Source organism: Heloderma suspectum, chromosome 3 (assembly GCF_057233095.1).
Source record: "Heloderma suspectum isolate Gila_16-S chromosome 3, 16-S_ref, whole genome shotgun sequence".
NCBI classification, from domain to species: Eukaryota; Metazoa; Chordata; class Lepidosauria; order Squamata; family Helodermatidae; genus Heloderma; species Heloderma suspectum.
The window spans coordinates 195,773,213-195,793,481 of record NC_139460.1 but is presented as its reverse complement, the minus strand read 5'-3'; the positions used below and the strand labels follow the sequence as shown (position 1 = coordinate 195,793,481).

General features: G+C 44.0%; 1 protein-coding gene across 2 annotated transcripts in view; it reads right to left on the bottom strand.

The window, feature by feature from the left end:
- Positions 1 to 20,269, bottom strand: part of RET (ret proto-oncogene) — a 204,258-nt gene that overhangs the window by 63,357 nt on the left and 120,632 nt on the right. The window contains exons 5-9 of one of the 2 annotated variants that reach the window (XM_084845255.1): positions 16,712 to 16,913; positions 14,439 to 14,638; positions 9,407 to 9,463; positions 8,053 to 8,311; positions 168 to 293 (exon numbers count right to left, since the gene is read on the bottom strand). In XM_084845255.1, coding sequence (XP_084701381.1) covers positions 168 to 293; positions 8,053 to 8,311; positions 9,407 to 9,463; positions 14,439 to 14,638; positions 16,712 to 16,913 — 844 coding nt within the window. The remainder of the gene's footprint in view (positions 1 to 167; positions 294 to 8,052; positions 8,312 to 9,406; positions 9,464 to 14,438; positions 14,639 to 16,711; positions 16,914 to 20,269) is intronic. The other variant, XM_084845256.1, reaches the window with a different exon arrangement.

Below are 20,269 nucleotides of genomic sequence, written 5' to 3'. Positions count from 1 at the left end.
ACAAGGAATGATAAATCATAGTATCAACCCAGGGAAGGTCCTTTCCTGACCATCAGACTGAGGTCTCCACTGATCAAACTGCCCATGTTCTTTAATGCTGTCTTTGGTGCAAATCTGAATCAGTCTTACTCTAGATGCCCATTCAGTTGCTGAATGTCTGAGCATACCTTTCCCACTTCCCTGTCTCCACTGGCATTTCCCAATTAGCACTCCAACGCCACCACATTCTTCACACTCCGATCGAGTCTTGCTTATAGCACAGGAGTCTGGGCAGTCATCGCTGTTATGTATAACTACATAGAGAAGAAAAAGAAGAAGGGCTCTACCATCAACAAAACATATGTTTATCAAACCTACACAACTGAAAGAGGATATACTTTCCTCTGGATTTAAAAAATGTCATTCACCAATGCAATTCCTCTTTTCTCATTGTGTATACAGATTAGTGGTGTTTATGGAATGTACACCTAATTCAAAACGTATGAAACATCTGAAAACTGTATCTACCTGGATACCATAAGCACATCTGTTTTATATGGGAGCTGGGTCATACAACCATCAGACCCCATGAAATTATCTTGTTTGTTACCACACCCTTTAGTAACTATCCACAAGCAAACCAAGCCTAAGAAGGAATAATTGCATTTGCTTATCACTGGCAACTTTGTTTCTACCACTCCTCCAGTTATTACTAGTGATGGGTGAATTTACCCCAAGCAAATTCATTATTTCCTCAGAAAGTAAGGAATTCATCTGTATAATCTCATAAGAGAATTCTTCTTTGAGATCTCATTCTATGTATTGTGCTTGCGCAAAAATCAAACTGCATCTTGGGAGCTGTATTTTGGAATCACATAGTGTATCACAATGTCATGCGTCACCATGTTATTGTCAAGGGCTCCTTGGAGGCCTCTCTCAGTCTAATCCAGTAGCCAAGTCCAGACACAGACAAAGGGATTCTTTTCAAAGCTTTATTCCTCTTTTACAACTTAACAACTCTACTGTTAGCAACTAGATATGAGCAGCAGAGTACCTATGCCCCAAGTTGGAACAGTTGGTCCCCGTTTGAAGGCGAATCACTGGCAGACCCTGAACTTATGGGCTAGGGAGAGTCCCTCCCCTTCTCCCTTGGATCCTATGGGCGCAACCGTTGTTTGCGCGCCAACCGGGCACTACGCCTCCTTTCTGCACCCTCCATTTGGCGCTGCTCCCTGCGTCGGTGTCGCGTGTCCAGCAAGTCTGCTTCCCGCGCTCTCTCACTCCCGGGACTGCTATCTATGCTAGGAATGCCGGTGGGAGGAATCCCTGCCAGCTGTTGGCCCTGGGAAGGATGAGCACGCTCCTCTCCCAGGAGCAGCTGCTCTTCCTCAGAATCAGAACTACTCTGGGATTCTATGGGCTTAGTGTCCACCCTGACATCATCCCCGCTCGCATGAGGCCCCCCCTCGTGCTCCTCCCCTGGGGCCCTGGGTTTGTGGGGGTACAGCTGGTGGAAACGCCTCAGCAGCAACGGACCATGCACATTTTCCGTGGGTTCCCAGGATCGCTCATCAGGCCCGTACCCCTTCCAGTCCACCAGATATTGCAAGCGGCCGCGAGAAAGGCGGGAGTCCAGAATCTTCCTCCTGATGAAGTGGACAAGGTGCTTTCATCTGTAAGGCCAACCACCTGCTTACTTGATCCTTGCCCATCTTGGCTCATTATGAGCTGCAGAGAGAGACTGGGTGAGGGGATCAAGGCGGTGGTGAACGCCTCCCTTGAGGAGGGAGTGATGCCATCAGCCCTCAAGGAGGCAGTGATAAGACCGCTCTTAAAGAAGCCCTCCTTGGATCCTCAAGTTCTGAACAACTTTCGCCCAGTCTCAAATCTGCCATTTTTGGGCAAGGTGATTGAGCGGGTGGTGGCGGTGCAGTTGAAGGCACACTTGGAAGAAACTGATTATCTAGACCCATTTCAGTCGGGCTTCAGGCCTGGGCATGGTACAGAAACGGCCTTGGTCGCCTTGGTGGATGATATGAGGAGGGCTCTGGATAGGGGTGAATGCTCCTTCCTTGTTCTCCTCGACCTCTCAGCGGCTTTTGATACCGTTGACCACGGTATCCTCCTGGACCGCCTGGAGGGGTTGGGCATTGGAAACACTGTATTGCGGTGGTTCCAGTCCTTCCTCTCTGGCAGGTACCAGAGGGTAGCACTGGGAGAGGAGGTTTCGGACCCGTGGCCACTTACTTGTGGGGTGCCACAGGGTTCCATCCTCTCCCCGATGCTATTTAACATCTATGTGAAGCCACTGGGGGCTATCATCAGGAGGTTTGGGGTGCAGTGTCATCAATATGCGGATGACACTCAGCTCTACCTCTCATTCAAATCTTCACCAAGGTTGGCCGTAGAATCCCTGTCCAAATGTCTGGAGACGGTGAGTGGCTGGATGGGGAGGAATAAGCTGAAGCTCAACCCTGACAAGACCGAGGTACTTTTGGTGGGAGACAAGAGGAAGCTGGGGGATGTTGACCTGGTGTTGAATGGGGTACAGCTACCCTTGAAAGACCAGGTCCGCAGCCTGGGGGTCATTTTGGACTCCCAGCTGTCCATGGAGGCTCAGGTGTCAGCTGTGAGCCGGACAGCGCTGTATCAACTCCATCTGATACGGCGGCTGCGCCCCTACCTTCCCGACCATCTGCTCCCATCGGTAGTACATGCCCTGGTCTCCTCTCGTTTAGACTACTGTAATGCGCTCTACGTGGGGTTACCCTTGAAGACGGTTCGGAAACTGCAGCTGGTACAGAACGCGGCGGCTCGCCTGATTAAAGGCAGCCGCCGGCGAGATCACATCACTCCAGTGCTGAAGGAGTTGCACTGGTTACCAGTTGTTTTCCGGGCCAAATTCAAGGTGTTGGTTTTGACCTTTAAAACCCTATATGGTTCCGGCCCAGCCTATCTTAAGGAGCGCCTCCAGCAACACCAGACAGGCCGCTTAACAAGATCAGCCTCGGATGGCCTTCTCTCTGTCCCATCAGCCAGGACAGCTAGACTGGTGGGGACGAGGGAGAGGGCCTTCTCTGTGGTGGCCCCCACTCTGTGGAACTCCCTCCCTAGGGAACTCCATCATGCTCCCTCTTTAATGAGCTTCCGTCGTGCATTAAAAACGTGGTTGTTCAGGCAGGCATTTGGGGTGGGTTAGGGTATTTTTTTAAAAAAAATTTATGGTAAAATATTACTGTTTTAAATTGTTTATGGTGGGTTGTACATCGCCCAGAGTGGCTGGGTGACCAGTCAGATGGGCGATTAATAAATTTAATAAATAAATAAATAAATAAATAAATAAATAAATAAATAAATAAATCTCTGTGACCTCAAACTCCTCCTCCCCCTCCACTAGCACTGGTGATGGGGGGGAGCCGACTGAGCGATGAGGGTCGCCAGAAAGCAGGGGGGACAGCAAGGACCGATGAAAAACAGGATGGATCTTCATGGAGGGGGGGAAGAGCCAGGCAAAAAGCAACAGGGTTAATCTGGGCCGTAATCTGGAAAGGCCCCGTGTGGCGAGGCGGGAGCTTCCTTGCGGGCGAGTAAGAGGGGAGGTATTGGGTGGACAACCAAACCCAGTCCCCCGGTTGCAGAGATGGACCCGGCTGGCACCGCCGGTCCACAGAGGCCTTGTAGGCTGTCTTGGCTTGCTCGAGGGAGTCCCGTAAGAGGTGGTGTAACGCTCTCAACTCCTCTAAAAAGTCATGGGCCGCTGGCACTGAAGAGGGAGCTAGGGTGGATGGGAAAGCCTTGGGGTGGTAACCAAAATCGGCAAAAAATGGAGTTTGGTGGGTGGAAGCATGGCAGGCATTGTTATAGGCAAATTCTGCAAAAGGCAGAAGGAAAACCAGTTATCTTGCTGGTAATTGACATAACAGCGCAAATACTGCTCCAGAGTCGCATTGGTGCACTCGGTCTGACCGTCCGTCTGTGGATGATGGGCGGAGGAAAGATGGAGTGTCACATGGAGCAACGCAAGTAGCTCCCTCCAGAAATGGGCAGTGAATTGGGGCCCCCTATCCGAAATGAGACCCTCAGGTCATCTGTGGAGGCAGAAAACATGCACCAAGAACAGCTCTGCCGTCTCCCTGGCTGCGGGCAACCCAGAGCAGGGGATGAAATGGGCCATCTTAGAAAAAAAATCCACCACCACCAGAATGTGCTAGGAATGCTGGTGGGAGGAATCCCTGCCAGCTGTTGGCCCTGGGAAGGATGAGCGCGCTCCTCTCCCAGGAGCGGCTGCTCTTCCTCAGAATCAGAACTACTCTGGGATTCTATGGGCTTAGTGTCTACCCTGACAGTTATGTACGTCCTTCTTGATTGGTTATTTCCACGTGGCCTTTCTACATAATGTTTACTTGCTACCACTGATTGGTATATGGAAGAAAGATATATGGATCAGTATATGCATGGGTATACATGTGGCTGTTTCTTCAAACACTAGTGTAAACCATTAGTAGTCTGAGAATGATTGGATGAAAGTATATTTGGCAGTTTCCCTTGCGACTGGAACAACTTTCCTTCCTTCCCTCCCTCTTCATCTCTCAACTTTCCAATTATGTCCCACATCAGCTTCCCTTCAATGACCACCCCAATAATACAACCTCTTCCCACTACATTAAAGCAAGTCTCCCCTGCCATAGGAAACAGGGTCTTCCAACTAGGGCTGTGCACCTAGGTGCACAGAATCAGATCGGGGTGATTCAGGCCAAAGCGGTCTGATTCCAGAGCGGGTTGGGAGCAGCCCAAAGCAAAGACCACTCCCTAAGCACTTTGGGCCACTTCAGCCCAATTCGGGCAGCTGTCTGCCCAGCTGTGCAAGCTCCCTGCTCCTTACCTAGAGTCATGGGGAGTGCACGCAGTTGCTGCCATCTTGGAGGGAGTCAGCATGGCGACTCGTATTCTTCCAATAAGTAAACAGTGCATAGATTGTGGCCATAAAAGAGCCATCTACACAATATTAAAGGCGTAAATGGGCCATTCACACCTATAATATTGTGTAGATGGCCCCTTTACTTCTGCAATCTATGCACCATTTACTTATTGGAAGAAGAGTTGCCATTTTAAAAGAAAATGGCTACCCCCTCCAAGACAGCAGTGGCTGTGGGTGCTCTCCATGGGTCCAGGTAAGCAGGAGCAAGGGGCGTGCGCGGCTGGGTGGGGTGGGGGGGTGCTTCAGCTGTCCAGATCACACTTCGGATCCAGAGACTGAAGTGGGTTGGCCCAATTCTGGATCAGCCCGATGTGGGTTGGGGCCTATTCGGAAACTCCAAATTGGCCTCCAGAGTGGGTCAGGGGATCCCTGCACAGCCCTACTTCCAACCCCTCCCCCTCCCCCCCCCATCCACCCACACAATTAGGCTCTCTCCTTCCAATAAGAACCCCCTCCTGTTACATGAGAGCATAGACCGACTCACCCCTCCTCTGTTGCAGGGAAAGGGGGTGTTCCAAGCCCCCACCCAAGAAGCCCCACCCCCTTCTTCACTTGGTTGTGAAAAGCAAAAGGTGAGATGGGAGGGCAAGAGAAAAAAAAATGTTTCCTTTCTCATACCTGCCCTAAGCCAGAGCCATCCAATATGGCGCCGGCCTTGCACCCCACCCACTCCTGCTGTTTCACCCCACCCACTACCCCCCCTCTCCCATACACAGATGCACACACCCCACACACACACAGGGCACAAAAACAAACCCAAACAGAAACAGAAAAAAGGAAAGCGGGAGGTTGCAAGTAATGGAGGTTGAAAACATGTGAAGTCAGACCAGGTGCCATTTGGCACAGAGCAAATAAACCGGCACTGAACTGTAGAGCAATAGGAGACTGTTCAGTGTGGAGGAAATAAACATACTATTTTGCTATTAAAGCTTGAGCTTTGAACTTTTTTGAAGTTTCACATTTTTCTGCTCAAGCTTCAGTTTTTTTAAAAAAGAGCAAAACTGATCTGGTGGATCTCTAGTAGTAAGCATTACACTAACGTATTCTTATACAGATGATTAGTTTGTGGATAGAGATCAAATGCCAATTTTTCCCTAAAGGGTTAATGCGACATCATCACATTTCATCCTAAAAGAAAAGGGTTAAACCAACCAACTTAAGACAAATGCAGAAATGCTGTAGTTTAGATGCAGACTGCACATGCGTTGAAGTTCACAATCTATTCCAAAATTAATAACAAATTTGTAAGACAGTGACCCAAGCACTCTACAAAGGTGAGCATTACGAAAGCTATGAGTTTTGACCAACAAGCTGCCTAATGACATTAGGCATCACTACTTGTTACCTTTGTCTCTTGTTTTCCACCTCTTCCTTTGTTCTCTCTCGCACAGTTGAAATTTAGACTGTATGTGCTTCTTAGGGCAAGGGCCTAGCTTTTACATATCATACTCAGTAAAGGACAATGTTTATCAATGACACTGCAATATTAATCATTACAGAATCCTTTGCTAACTTAACTTAAAATAGGTACACTATTTGACTGTTTGAAGAAATATTCAGCTTCATTGATCCTCAAGTCATTCAGAAGAAAGGGTATGTTTTAAATGAGGGGTGGGGAACCTGTGACTGTTCAAGATGTTCTTGCATTCCAAATCCTGTCAGCCCCAGCCAGCATTACTAGTGGTCAGGGATGATGGGGTTTGTAGTCCAACATCATCTGGAAAGCCATAGGTATCCCTGCCACCTTTGACATATGGATGGGGATTGGGAACTGCTGGAATACCTCCTGAAATAAAACAAGGAAGTATGACTCTGGAGAACTACTCTCTTTGGGTTCATTAGATGAACAGGTATACTGTGGAGGCCCCTTTAAAGGACAACCCCTGTGACACCTGTCTCCAAACATCAAGACATGCATCTGTGAGCTATTCCACAAAGAAGTCTCCAAATCCTCCCCTTCCAACTGTGCAGAGAGGCCTCATAATACAATCATTACAAATGAACTAGCTACCCATGGTAAAGTGTGCAGAGATACTATTGGACATGCTTCAGCACAATACTTAACTGCATCTGCATAATTGAGTCTCAGCAATCAACTGAAATTATTGATTTATATTAGCAAACCCTCACTGAATTCCTGTGTCAAGTTATGTATATTTTGTTTCCTGTGTTATGAATGTGTATATTTAAAATCATTTTTTTTAAAATCAACTAGCTAAACATGTAAAGGCAGCCACCAAGAGCCCCATTAAAAGTGGCTACCAACTGGCAGGTCCCCTTTTAAATAAAAGCTAGGGGTCCACTCCCCACATGGGGCTTCCCATCTGGCTCCCAGCACAGCCCCCAATCCCCCAAACTCTGCCTGATTATGCAATGCAGCATATTTCTCATACAGAAGCAGAGATATAAACAAAATATTCTTTAACCCCCTTCCCAGCATGAACAGCAACAGAGGATCTACCAGAATTCTCCCCTTACGACCCTCAGCGGCCTCTCCCATTTGCCTGTGCTTGGCTCACAAACCGGGGGGAGCAGCTGACATTCATGAGAGGAGGATTCTGACAGATCCAGCGTTGTTGCCTGTCTTTCACTTGCATGAGATGTTGCATAAAAGGATCTGAACTATCAGACATTTTGCACGTTCAACTAATGGAGGCTCTAAGGAATTCAAGTCCCATCTCACTGGAAAGATCGAAGTCCAGCAATAACTTATGTCAGGGATGCACAACACGCAGGCTGGCCCTTGAAGGCTATCTGTGTGACCTGCCACAGGTGCCCTCCCTGCCAATCCCTCCTGTGCCTCCACCACACAGGGCATGCAAGGAGAGTCATCCCCATGTGCCCTATTTCCCAGCAGAACTGAAAGTGCCAGGATAGAGGGTGCATGAGGAAATCCATCCCCACCTGCTCTGTTTCCACTGGGAGAAGGGAAGGGTAAAGTCCATCCCTCCTCCCAGCGATCTGGATCAGAATGTGTGGCAGGGGATGTATGTATGAATGTGTGTACTTTTGCACACATGAGTATGGGCCCCAGCCACCCATTCAACGCCACATGCAGCCCTCGGGTCCGTACAAGTTGCCCACTCCTGACTTACGAGATCCATCAAGCACAATTGTAAGATGGGTATGAGCTTCTTTCCTGCTCCGCTCTTCTTTAGCTAGCACAGGGTACTGTATTTCTTTGCAGTCAGGTCTCCGTAGCACAGCAGAATCATTCACGTAGAGGCTTCCATACTTGTCTTCGTGACCCTGAGCAATCTCCACAGCATAGCAGCTGACATTTGGGGACCTTAAGCTGTACGTGATGTTGACACCGTAAAACCTCATACAGTTGTCGATGCAGATTTTTCCTATCTAGGCTCAAAAAAAAAAAGAACCCAATAAAAATGTCAGCAACAACAACAACGAACAGTGAAGGAGCACTAAGAGTGGCCTCTTGCACCCGTCTCTTTTCAAACATGTTACAGCAATTCATATCATAGACAAGCAACAATATGTTCAGAGTTGCTGGCCTTCCGAAACTCTGTTCACACAATTTCATACAGATTGTGGGATCTGCTAATCTTTAGGGTGACAGAAGTTGCTTTGTTGTACAACTAGAGACATTTTAAAAGATATCTCAGTTCCTTTCAATGCATCTCTGGCCCCATCTACATGGCACCACTTTCACCTTCTCTCCATCGCAACTGCACAGCATTGCAACTTCGAATTAGCTTCTGCTGCAATACACTTGTGATTTACTGCGGGCTTCCCCAACAGACTCCGCCATGCCCTTTTTTTGCCATTATATTTTAATGAGCAGCTGTTATAGGGATGGACAAAAGTCCCTTACCTGGTCCCGCAGCTGTTTTCAGTGGGGGGGGAGGTGCTCCGTTTCTCCCCCCGAAATTCTTGGCGGGTGGGAAGGCGCCCCACCCCTCCCGGCCGAAATTCAGGCTGGGGGGGAGGCGCCCCATCCCTCCCAGCCGAAATTCTGGCCAGAGGGGAGCGCCCCGCCTCTCCAGCCGCGAAAGAAAAAACTAAAGTAAAAAAAAAAACGTGATAGGCTACGTAACGATTTTATCTCAGAACATGTTCACAGAGCATGGCTCTTCGGAGTCATTAAGGAGTTAAATCCTATTTTTTAGTGTGGCGACAGGGTGTTGCTATGCCATGATCCTGCAGCTTCATTCATTGATTTGGCTGTCAAAATGGAGAAACGGCATCAGCCCAAAGGTTAATTGCTTCCTCACACTCTCATATTTTTTTTAGGGCAAATGCCGTTTAGCCTTCACGTTAGTTCCCAACTTGCGATTCTCCCTATGCTGGCTAATCATTCCAAATTATACCTAATACTTTGAGAATGTGGAGTGTCCTCTAGGGACCAAGTTGCTTCAATCACATTCTTTGCTACAGATTCTAGATTCACATCCAAATTTAGAAGAACATCATCCTAATTCATATACTCACCATGGAAGGTATGATCCTTATATGGTGGAGGGGTGACCTTGTCTCCTTCCCTCCCTCCTGGGAAAAGAAGCAGACAAGCTGGGTCACTCCTCCACTATATGAGATTGAATTAAGTGAATGGACCGCAGCTATATTGAACTTGATTTTTGCAGTTGTGCAGCCTTGTTTAGTACTCAGATTGCCATCAAACAACAAGTCTTCACCTTTCTTCTTGCTGTCTCCAAGTCAAAGAAAAAAAGGGTAAGTGTGCCTGGAAATGAGTTGATGATAAAGCCGATGAACTTATAACTCTTGTAATTGAATTAGCATTTCCATTCTTAACACACACAAAATGCTTTTCAAAGCATAAACAAGCATCTTCAGTTGGAGCTACTCAACTCCAAGATGATGTCAATCCCAGTCTACATATAAGTAGACCGTGGAAGGGTCTGACCGGGGCTGGAATTGCAGCTGATCCCAAGTTCAGTAAACCTAACAAACATCTAATGTGCTAAACTTGTATTGACCACCAATAGACACACATGCTAGATCCCCTCCTTGACTCTCAGATGCTGAAAATGCTACAGATAGCTGGTTGTTTGCTTGTTCTCTTTGTTTCCTGTTCCTCTGAACACAGGTGCCAGTGGGCTTGGAGTCATGAGCAAGATGGGGGAGCTGTCCAGTGAATGCTGGAACCAGGTGCTAGGACACAATTTCTGGAATAGCAGTGCAGCTATAGCAAAGAGCTGGGCAGTAGAATATCTCTGTTGGCATTACATATATTAAATGTTGCAATATCTCTGTTGGCATTACATATATTAAAACTGGCCTTGAAGAAAACCTGTACTCAGGGACGAAACACGTAAGGCTACTTCTTTGAATAAAACCACATTTTTTTTAACATCCTGAGACTTTGCCTCTTTATTCCATTGCATCAGAGGAAGCCTGAATCTGGAAGCACTGAAATAAGGGGATCAGGAGCAGAGGCTGGGCAAAGGTATGAGTGCGAAATCTCAGGCCTAGGGGCCATATGTGGCTCCGCTGGGGCTGAAAGCTGGCCCTCTTAGGTTTTCCCAGATGGCCCCACCCCTTCTCCTGGTCCCACCCCATCTCTTCAAACTGCTGGTAGTTTGATGTCTTCCTGGCTTTTGTGAAGTTTTCCCCCTGTCCTAAAAGACTGAAACGCCTCTCCTAAGGATTAGTTATTGGCAGTAGGGGCTTCAAGCTCTTAACTATATTTTGGTCCCACCCCTTTTGCCTTTGGCCCCACCCACCAATGGAATGTGGCCACCAAAAGCTTCTCCAATTTGGCCTTCAGGCTGAAAGCAGTTCTGCACTTCTTTATCTTAACCATTAAGGAGACTGTGACTGTGTCTCCCAATGGTGACTTCTGCCTGGTTCACTGTCATCTTTCTTCTTGTGGTCCAGGAATAATTATGTGGGGTCCTGTGGTATATCAGGGAGCCCAGGCATGGGCAAAGTTCAATGGCTGCATAGCTCCTGTCTCACAGTCTCTACTAGGAGGTGACAGCTCCTCCTGCCCCTAGCATGTGCTTCTGCTTCTTTCTGCTTCTTTCCAAGGAGATCTCATCCAACCCAAGGTCAAGGAATTGGTGGATCTTGACTGTTTCACAAACTGGAGGAGACAAATCAATCTAGCTTTCCTCATCCCTAGGAGCTTTTATGTATTTGCGGTAGTTGCATTAGCATGGATTTGTTCACTCTGCATTTGATATGAATTCTCTTATAATTTGCTTCTGAGAAATTAACAAGCCTATTGAAAGCCGACTGAAAGGCCTAATTGCTCCCCTTTCTCTGCTCCTTGCCTGTCTCCCTACCTACTCATGTCTTAACCATGTGGCTCATATGCTTGCTGGCTATTTTCTCTCTTAGAACACAGTAGCAATCATCACCTACAATTAGAAAGGTATCCCCTTTCTTTAAAATGAACAAAGAGGGAGGAATGCGGATTGTGTCCGTAACTGAGATTGACTGGTACTTTCTGTGGAAGGATAAACTCAAGATCCCATTATCTTGAATATTTATTCTCTTCATGAAAATGTGCATTAGAAACTTTCCACAGTACCAAACAAACTTTCCACAGTACCAAACAGTAAATAAACTTCACATGCTGATGAAAACAAACCAGCCTGAAAAAAACCTGAAGCACAAACATATGGCATGCATCAGTAATGTATATTCTATCTCAGGAGTAGGCATTTGGAGTATAGAGAAATTCCATGAAAATGTCAACCTACAGACTCATTTTTTTCATTTTCATATGTAGTTGTGATGTTCTGTATCAATTTAAAGATACCTTTTCAACTTTTCATAAACTGGCAACAGTTTTTCAAATTGGCATCTTACATGGTACTAAAACAACAGCAAAACAGGGCATACATGAAGAGACATAATTTCTTTGTACTTTTCTAATCTTCAGTCAGAGCTCTTCGAGAAAATAGGTTAAAGGCCCTTTAGTGTATTAATACTCAAGTTTTCTCATTTCTCGACTGGAAAGAAATTTTACGTTAGGAATGAAATGAGATGAGCTTAGGCCAATAAAATTTATTCTTGGTTATACTAGTATTAGGGCACAATCCTATGCGTGTGTTTAGACAGAAAAAAGGCCTACAACTGGGAGTTGTAGGCCTTTTTTCTGTGTAAATGTACACAGGATTGCACCTTAAGTCACAAAATCTCATGCATATGTATTTCCTTGACAAATGGAATGAAAAATCTCTATCTTTTAATGTTATAGTCTTATTGGAGTTTGTTAAGGAAATGTGATTAGATGATATAACATATGTCATAATTCCTTCCATGTGAATTTAATATTCAATTCATACACTATTGCTCAGATGAAAGATTATATAATTATATGTAGGGGGTCTACAAATTATGGCTGGGCATGGAAGCCAAGGATTATTTTCCACTAGCCAGCTATGAAATCCAGTACCACCACGATAGTGCAATATTATATGAATTTATCTACACAGATAAAGTTTGATGAAGTTATGTAACTCAGACTGTATGTAGGTTTTTTAAAGCTTTTAACCAGAATTTTATTCCACAAGTTTTAACAGGGCTTTTCCCTCTTTCAAATTTTAAACATTGTTATTGTCCCGCCTCCACCTCCCTACCCTCCCGCACACATATATGTGTTTTGTGTAAGTTCAAATACTGAGCAACATTTACATTGATGTTTCTGATATAATCACAAAATGTGAGGGAAGTGTGGATTTGGCCAGTAAAATCTTTACTTTATTTTTCTCTTCTAACGAATTTTATTACAAAATAAAGGAAAAATGAATAGTTTTTCAAGAAGTCTTCTGGCACCTTAAAGACTAAACTCTTTTGTGATGTCAGTTTTCATAGTCTAGTCTTGTGTGCATTTCTCAGATGTAGATTTTTCCTTCCAATTCACATGGAAGGAAGCTCTCTCCCCATAGGGTTTAGAAAAGCCTCATGGGATTTATTTTTAACCCGAATTCAAGATGAAACCAAATTTTTTGCTTCTGAGTTGCCCTCAGTATGGCAATATGTTTCCTTGTTCAACAGCCTTATGACTTGAAAACTTGAAATCCAGCCAAGTGTGAATTCCTGTGGGCAATACAAGTTCCCACATGGACCTGATGCTGAACTGTAACATATGCATGCATAGTAAAGTATCGTATGAACACTGTCTTGCTTTGTGGGTATTTATTTGTCTGTCCGTCAGTGGATATTCACATTTTATGCTAGTCATGTTATGTTAGTCACAGGTCATTCGGAAGAAAACTTTTTCTTCTCTAGTTTAAAATGAACATATACTTTAGGTTTGGCACTTGTCCGTGAAACATTAGCTTTCCATGTATATCTATGCAGGACAAAGCACTTTTTGGATTAATAATTCTAAAGAAAATTATTGTTGAAGTTATAGCTAAATTCTCAAGGTTGCAAAATTTTACATTAGTTGCATCTTTTAAAGCCCAATTTTTTAAAAAAATTAAACTAACTGTGGCATATCTCTTTATTATTTTTATAGGGACGATAAATCCAGTTCACACAAAAATTGTTTAATGTTTGCTGGAGTTCAAATAACAGCTAAAATACTAAATATTTTGTAACCTCAAATGGCAAAGATTAGCAATCAAGTGCCCTCCACATGTTTTGGAGTAGAACTCCCATAATCCCTGATCATTAGACATGCTGGCTGGAGCTGATGGTAGCTGTAGTGCAAAACATCTGGGGGATTTACCCCTGCACCATGGAATTTCTCTAAATATTTGTGCACTGTCAAGCATCAATAACAGAGAAACATTGCTAAGGTAATTTGTCAGGATTGTTTAGTTATTATTTTCTTGTTTATTATTTAAACCTAATTTGTTTAATTATTCATTAACTAAAATCACAGTCATTTTTATATAACTCCATTTGTTTTCGTTATCCCCATTCATTTTTTGCTTCCCACTGTTTTTAACAGAAGACGCAGGTGTTATTCTGCTGCTTGTAACTTCCATGTTTTCCATCCAGTTAGCATGGACTTCTCAGACATTCATCTACCCCTCCAAGGGATCAGATCTGCCAAAATTCACATAAATAGTGAAAAGGGTCATATTTTTAGGCAATTTAAAAAGGCACACACCCAGCCTAACGGCAATCGAAACTAACTGTAAACATAATAAACTTTGAAATAGAATTAAAAGCTACAGGAACATGTGTGCGCGCGTGCACACACACAGTGAAACACACTAGCTGTTCGGCGTCATACACTCACATGCTCAAAACAAACATACTTGCACAGACTATAAATGTTAGTGATTAAGGAATATGCCAGGCACAGAGACCGACTCATAGACAACAAACTAACTATAAATTAATGTCTCTCTCTAAACTACAAACTGCAAATAACTTCACCAGATGGGACTGGGCCCTTTTCTCCTCACAGAGGCCATTAAAATAAAAGATATCAACATCTGGAGGATATTCATTTATATGCACATTTTCCTGCATGGTAAGTCAACTGTAAAAGCCTCATTTTCAAAAGTGGAACAAAAGAGTTAGCCATCCTTACTTGTGAAAAGTTGGCAGCATTTCTGTTCACTGTGAACTGGTATGTCACATTTGAAAACTGAATGCTAATTGGAAGAACAGAGACATTGAAGTGGAGCATCAGGGATTTGCCAGGCCCTTGGTATTCTGTGTCATTCACGATAACATCCAGCTGGAAGGAACGGCTTTCCGTAACTGAAACGCTCTTGTTTAACACCAGCTCTGCAAAAACAAAAGACTGGACTCACTTTACAATGACAAAGCACTCCCAGTGAGATTCCCTTGGGAAAAGCAAAGAAGTGTTCAGGAGAGACACCCAGTGGACAAAGAAAGGAAAGCAAAGAAAATTGGCTGGGCATGCAGGAGTGAAAAGAGCACACTAAAGGCATCTCTACGCCAGCCTAAAATCCTGCATTTAAAACGGGGCTTTCTGCTTCCATTTTAAATACAGGATCACGACGACGCTCTTTTTCACCCGCTTCCTTTCCCCCCATCCGTTCCCCGCTCCTTCTCCCCAGCAGCTGAGTCTTCCATTATCTTTCATTGATCCTGCTCCTCTTCTTGCCGCTTTTAGTCTTTTCATGGAGGAAACTGAAGTGGAACACAGTGGGGTAATTTGGATTGCTCATTATCTGCGATTTATTTAAAAATGGAACAAAGGGCATTTAGTGCGGGAGACACCTTGAATGATCATGGCGTCATGTAAAGAGCCCGCAAACTTCCGTGAAGGAGCAATCTCAATCGCAGATAAAAGCTCCATGTGAAAAAAGCCTTAGAGAGGAAGTTGCTAATGGGGAAACTTTGGCACAGGCATGCTGCAATGTACAGTTCTGTTCTGTAAAAAAAGTAAAACCACCACTAAGCATGTCCATGAGGGGGAAATAACAGGAACTATTTTCCCAGGGCCAGTTACAGGCTCCATCCTAGGACACATACCCTCTTCCCTGTCATACTTGGACTGAAATAGGAAGAGAGAGAGAGTGATGCGCTGCTGCAATGCTTTCTTCATCCATCCCCCCCTTGGACCTTTCTAATCAGGTGCCATGGGAAATCCTAGAGACGCAAAGGATGGCATAACTTGGCCTGACAGGCCAGAACTCCTTGTATTTATGATCTCATGTATAACAGGAGGTAGAACATAGGCACAAGGTTTGTTCTTGGTCAGATAATCATGGTTTGTTGGCATGGGATTGTGACATTTGAACCGAACCCATTATTAAATTTGTATATAGAATGAGCAGTACTGCCATTCATTGCAAGGATGTGAAAAGACATATGCTAGAGTCACATTACATTCCAAAATGGCTGCAGTTAAAAGCTCTTGGCTACCTGTCACCATATATATATTGAGGACAGTTGATCCTGTCTCAGGGAATTTGAAAATAGTCTAAACCATCCTGAGTTTTAAAATAATACTACACTCGAGTTCTTTTACCTTATTTTAGGATAATTTATTAAAGACACCAGGACTTAGGCCAACAACTGAACTGAAACTAAAGACTCTGAAACAGTGTAGTGTGAGCACATTCCATTGTTGGCAATAGAAGACAAAGATTTTCAAGCATGTCTGGCACTTTCCCATGGTTGGCTTTGGTCTTGTATTTGCGTAATCTTGCCTTCCAAAGCAACAAGACTCAGTCACTGGATGACATTCTGGGTTTCTTTTGAAAATCTACTTTACCACTGACATGGTATTACAAAATTGAGGATGGATACTGTTGCCCCAAATCAGTAAGGACGATCCACATGTGTCTCTGACTGGCATCTCAATGTGGATAAAACACACTGCAGTGCTCATCCAGGCCACTGAGCATACGGCAGTGCTCAAACAGATCCCATCCTCTTGATAGACATGGCAAGGTATATTTCCATCCAAGGGGTTGGATCCAGATTTAGTCATACTTGAGAGTAGGTTTACTGAAATGAATGGGATTTATGTCAGTCATGACTAACTGAAGTTCTATTGATTTCAATGGGTCTACTCAAAGTATGAGTAAATCTGGATTCAACCCAAGGCCATTAGTCATGTACATTATCTATCATTATTTTATACTGCCCCTATTAGTTGAAAGTTTACTGTATTAAAATTACTGTAACATTAGTATCCTTATTATCTGTGTGAGCACTGGGCACCGCTGTCTCATGACATTTTTTTCCTCATGTCTGATATTATGATTTATTATCTCACTCCTCCAATGAAGGATTCAAACAATAGATGAGGCAGCTAAAAGTAGCACTTATTGTTTTGTAAGCATACTCCTTTTCCTTCGGTAATAAGGATGCACATAAACTTACTGTATTCATGTCGTGTTCCCCTCACTTGGCTGCCATTTGGGATGAAATAGATCTCATGGAAGTTATGCTCCACTCGAAATGTTTCCCTTATCCATGGATCAGATGAACTTATGGTGCCAGTGTACTTCTTCCTGCTACTCTCTAAAGGGAAAATGGGGGTCGTGTCTGCATCATAGACCATCAGTGCTGCTAGGATGGTGCCCTTTAAGAGAATGGGGTGGAGAACAATTGTTTGTAGTCACAATGCGCATTTCCAGCTTGGCACTTAAACATTACCTTAGCTTGAAAAATTTGATGAAAGGTACTTCATTGTAGAACAGATTTACAAGATCATGTTTTTAACAAGGCAATGATAATTATCACATCAAATAAGGTCATCTGAAACTTCTATTGCATATTGATTCACCATATTTGCTTTTTTCAAGCTTTGAGGACAGTGGCCACCTGTGGGAGAAAGGTTCAACTATCATGAACTGGTCATTAGAATCATAGAATAGTAGGGTTGGAAGGGGCCTACATGGCCATCTAGTCCAACCCCCTGCTCAATGCAGGAATCCAGGTCAAAGCATCCCTGACAGGTGGCTGTCCAGCCTCATCTTGAATGCCTCCAGTGTGGGAGAGCCCACCACCTCCTTAGGTAATTGGTTCCATTATCATATTGCTCAAACAGTCAGGAAGTTTTTCCTGATGTTCAGCTGGAATCTGGCTTCCTGAAACTTGAGCCCATTGCATGAATAGAGTATCTATCAGTTTTCTTAATCCTCTTGTAGCTTGCCCTCTGTGATGTTCTAAGTCAACACCTCTAATGGCCAGCCTAGGAAGCACTCTTCCAGTTATCGTCTTCATTAAGTCAATCAGACTTAGCAGTAAAGAAATTACCTAAGACATTTTTGTGCCTCAGAGAATCCAAATGCCCCACTGCCATGCTAGTAAAAATATAATAAATCACAGATACTATACTAATTTTCTGTCCTGTTAACATCACCCAAAAAAATGCTGTCTGAGACAGGCAACCTCACCCTGCCTAATGGTAGGGTTGACCCTGCCCAGCAGAATGGCAACAGCAGGCATTTCTGGGCTCTAGAGAACATTGCTGCTTCTTGGCTCTGGTAACTCCACATATAGTTAAGAATATAAGAAGAGCCAAGCTGAATTAGATCAAAGGCCTATCTAGTCTAGCATTCTGTTCTCATCATGGCCAACCAAATGCTTTTGGCAAGCCCATAAACAGGACCCTCCTGTCTGTGTTTTCCAGTCACTGGTATACAGAGGCATACTGCTTCTGAGCTTCAAATATGAATTATTATTGGGGGAAGGGGAACACGATCCAAATATACATTTTTCCTCTCTTGCCCAATTTCCACCCCCCAACCCCATATGTCCTTTAAGCAAGCAAAAACCCAACCTCCATTAAGTACTCCTATATAGGTAATCTTCAAAGAGCAGCATGCATGTATGAGTAAAGGTGCATGCTCCTCTTTAGTGTACAGAACTGGGACCTGTAACAAAATGTTGTAATGTATCCTCTCCTACATCACAGATGTGCTCCTGTTTAGTGTTCCAGCCGGCCATGTTCTCCTCCAGGATCGTATCAGCCACAAGAGGCTCAAGCAGGCCAATTTACTCTCCCCAACTCCAGTTTTCTGTTTTCTTTTTCAACTGACACTCAATGTTCCATGACTCCTGGAAGTTTGCTCAATCCTCAGTTGATTGCTTTGTTGTGGGGAACCCCCATTGGGTTTGTTAAAAAATGTCTTAACACTTGTGCATACGTTGGGGTTCACCTAAGCCTCCTGACACCTCCGTCTTGTTTCTTAGTGGCCTGGTTCTAGCTCCACTGCTACTGGCATTCAACCACCGGAATTTGCTATTAGAGGGAATGATATAATACTTTTGCTTTACAGTTAGTGACTGTAAATTATCTGTTATGTTTATTATCTTCTTTTTCATACAACTCTGTGAAAGTGGTCTGAAATTATGTATTTTGTATCAATTTAAAGGACTGAATGAGCACAACCCATCAAGCGCTGGCTGGGGATAGAAAGAAAGAAAAAAAACGTGATTCTGGCCTGTTGGTGGCAGCAAACATTCAAAAATGGTAAACTCCTCTTCAGCAAAATCTAGCGGCCAGAGAAATAACTCACCTGGGAAACAAACATACCTATCATTCAAAACTGTATTAAAAGAAATTATGTGTGTCATGATACATCTCTTGGACTTTTTTTTTTTTACATAAATGCAAAGCAGTATTAAAGAGAGCTCCTACATAACTGCTCTTTATGAAGGACTCATGTCTGTGTGTTCTTCCAAAGACAGAACGTTATAAAGATATATAAATGCAGATTCCAAAACAACAGCCATATTATTCTGTGGCAGCAAGGGCATGTTGTAGCATTTTAATGCTGAAGACAGATGACAGGTTTTTCATGGCACTGAATGTTCAGCGCTGGTGTCACACAGTGGCTAAAAGACTAAGCTACAAATCAGGAAGTAATTGCTTCTGCCATGAACTCATTTGGCTGGCCTTAAGAAGCTAATCTCTCTCAGCCTCTGCCCCCCATCTGCAATATGGGGATAATAATACTGGCCCACCTTACAGGCTTGTTGTAAGGATTACAGCACAGTAATGTAGGTGAGAGCTTCGTGTGGCACAGAGTGGTAGGTGGCAGTAGTGCAACCGAAACTCTCCCCACGACCTGAGTTCGATCCCAGCAGAAGCCGGGTCTTGGGTAGCCAACTCAGGTTGACTCAGCCTTCCATCCTTCCAAGGTCAGTAAAATGAGTACTCAGCTTGCTGAGGGAAAAGTAGTCACAACTGGCGAAGGCAATGGCAAACACCCCACTATAATCTGCCATGAAAACGCCAGTGCAAGCGGCATCCCACTAGGGGTCAGTAATGACCTGGTGCTTGCACAGGAGGAACCCAATGTATGTGTAGTGCTTTGGACGTACTTTCTGGCCTTCAAGAAATACTGCAGAGTACCACATTCTGGATAGTTTAAGACTGTTGGTGGATATAGATGACCATTATACCTCACAGTTGCATGGAAAATTCTCCTTAATACTTGGCAGGATGATACAGACAAACAGCCTACTGAGTGGTTACATGCATGCAATGACTTACTACCATTTGGTAAATGATCCACTGTATCTGCCCACTGAGGCCACAGAAGAAGCAAAGAGAGATGGAAGTTTGAGTGAGAAATGTCCCACTCATATGGTTATGTTATGGGCCACATTTTCCCTTCTGGAGTCTGCCTTTTCTTGTTGTTATATGAGTTTCTGAAGAAAATCTCCAATATGACAAGGGTAGTAAATAGATAGCTCTTTAATTTTATTGAGTATTACAATGAATGGGTATGCTGAAACCTCTGCTAACAATAACGGGACTTCTTTTATAAGAACAACTACACATAATTGTGGTAGTAGACAAAAGTGGGAATTTAACTAATTTATAAACCCTTTAAAAGTATTTTCCCATGAATACTCCCAAGACTTTAAACTTTGTAGGGGGCAGTATTCCTGCTTTTAGTGAACCTTTCCACACTGATGTCTCCC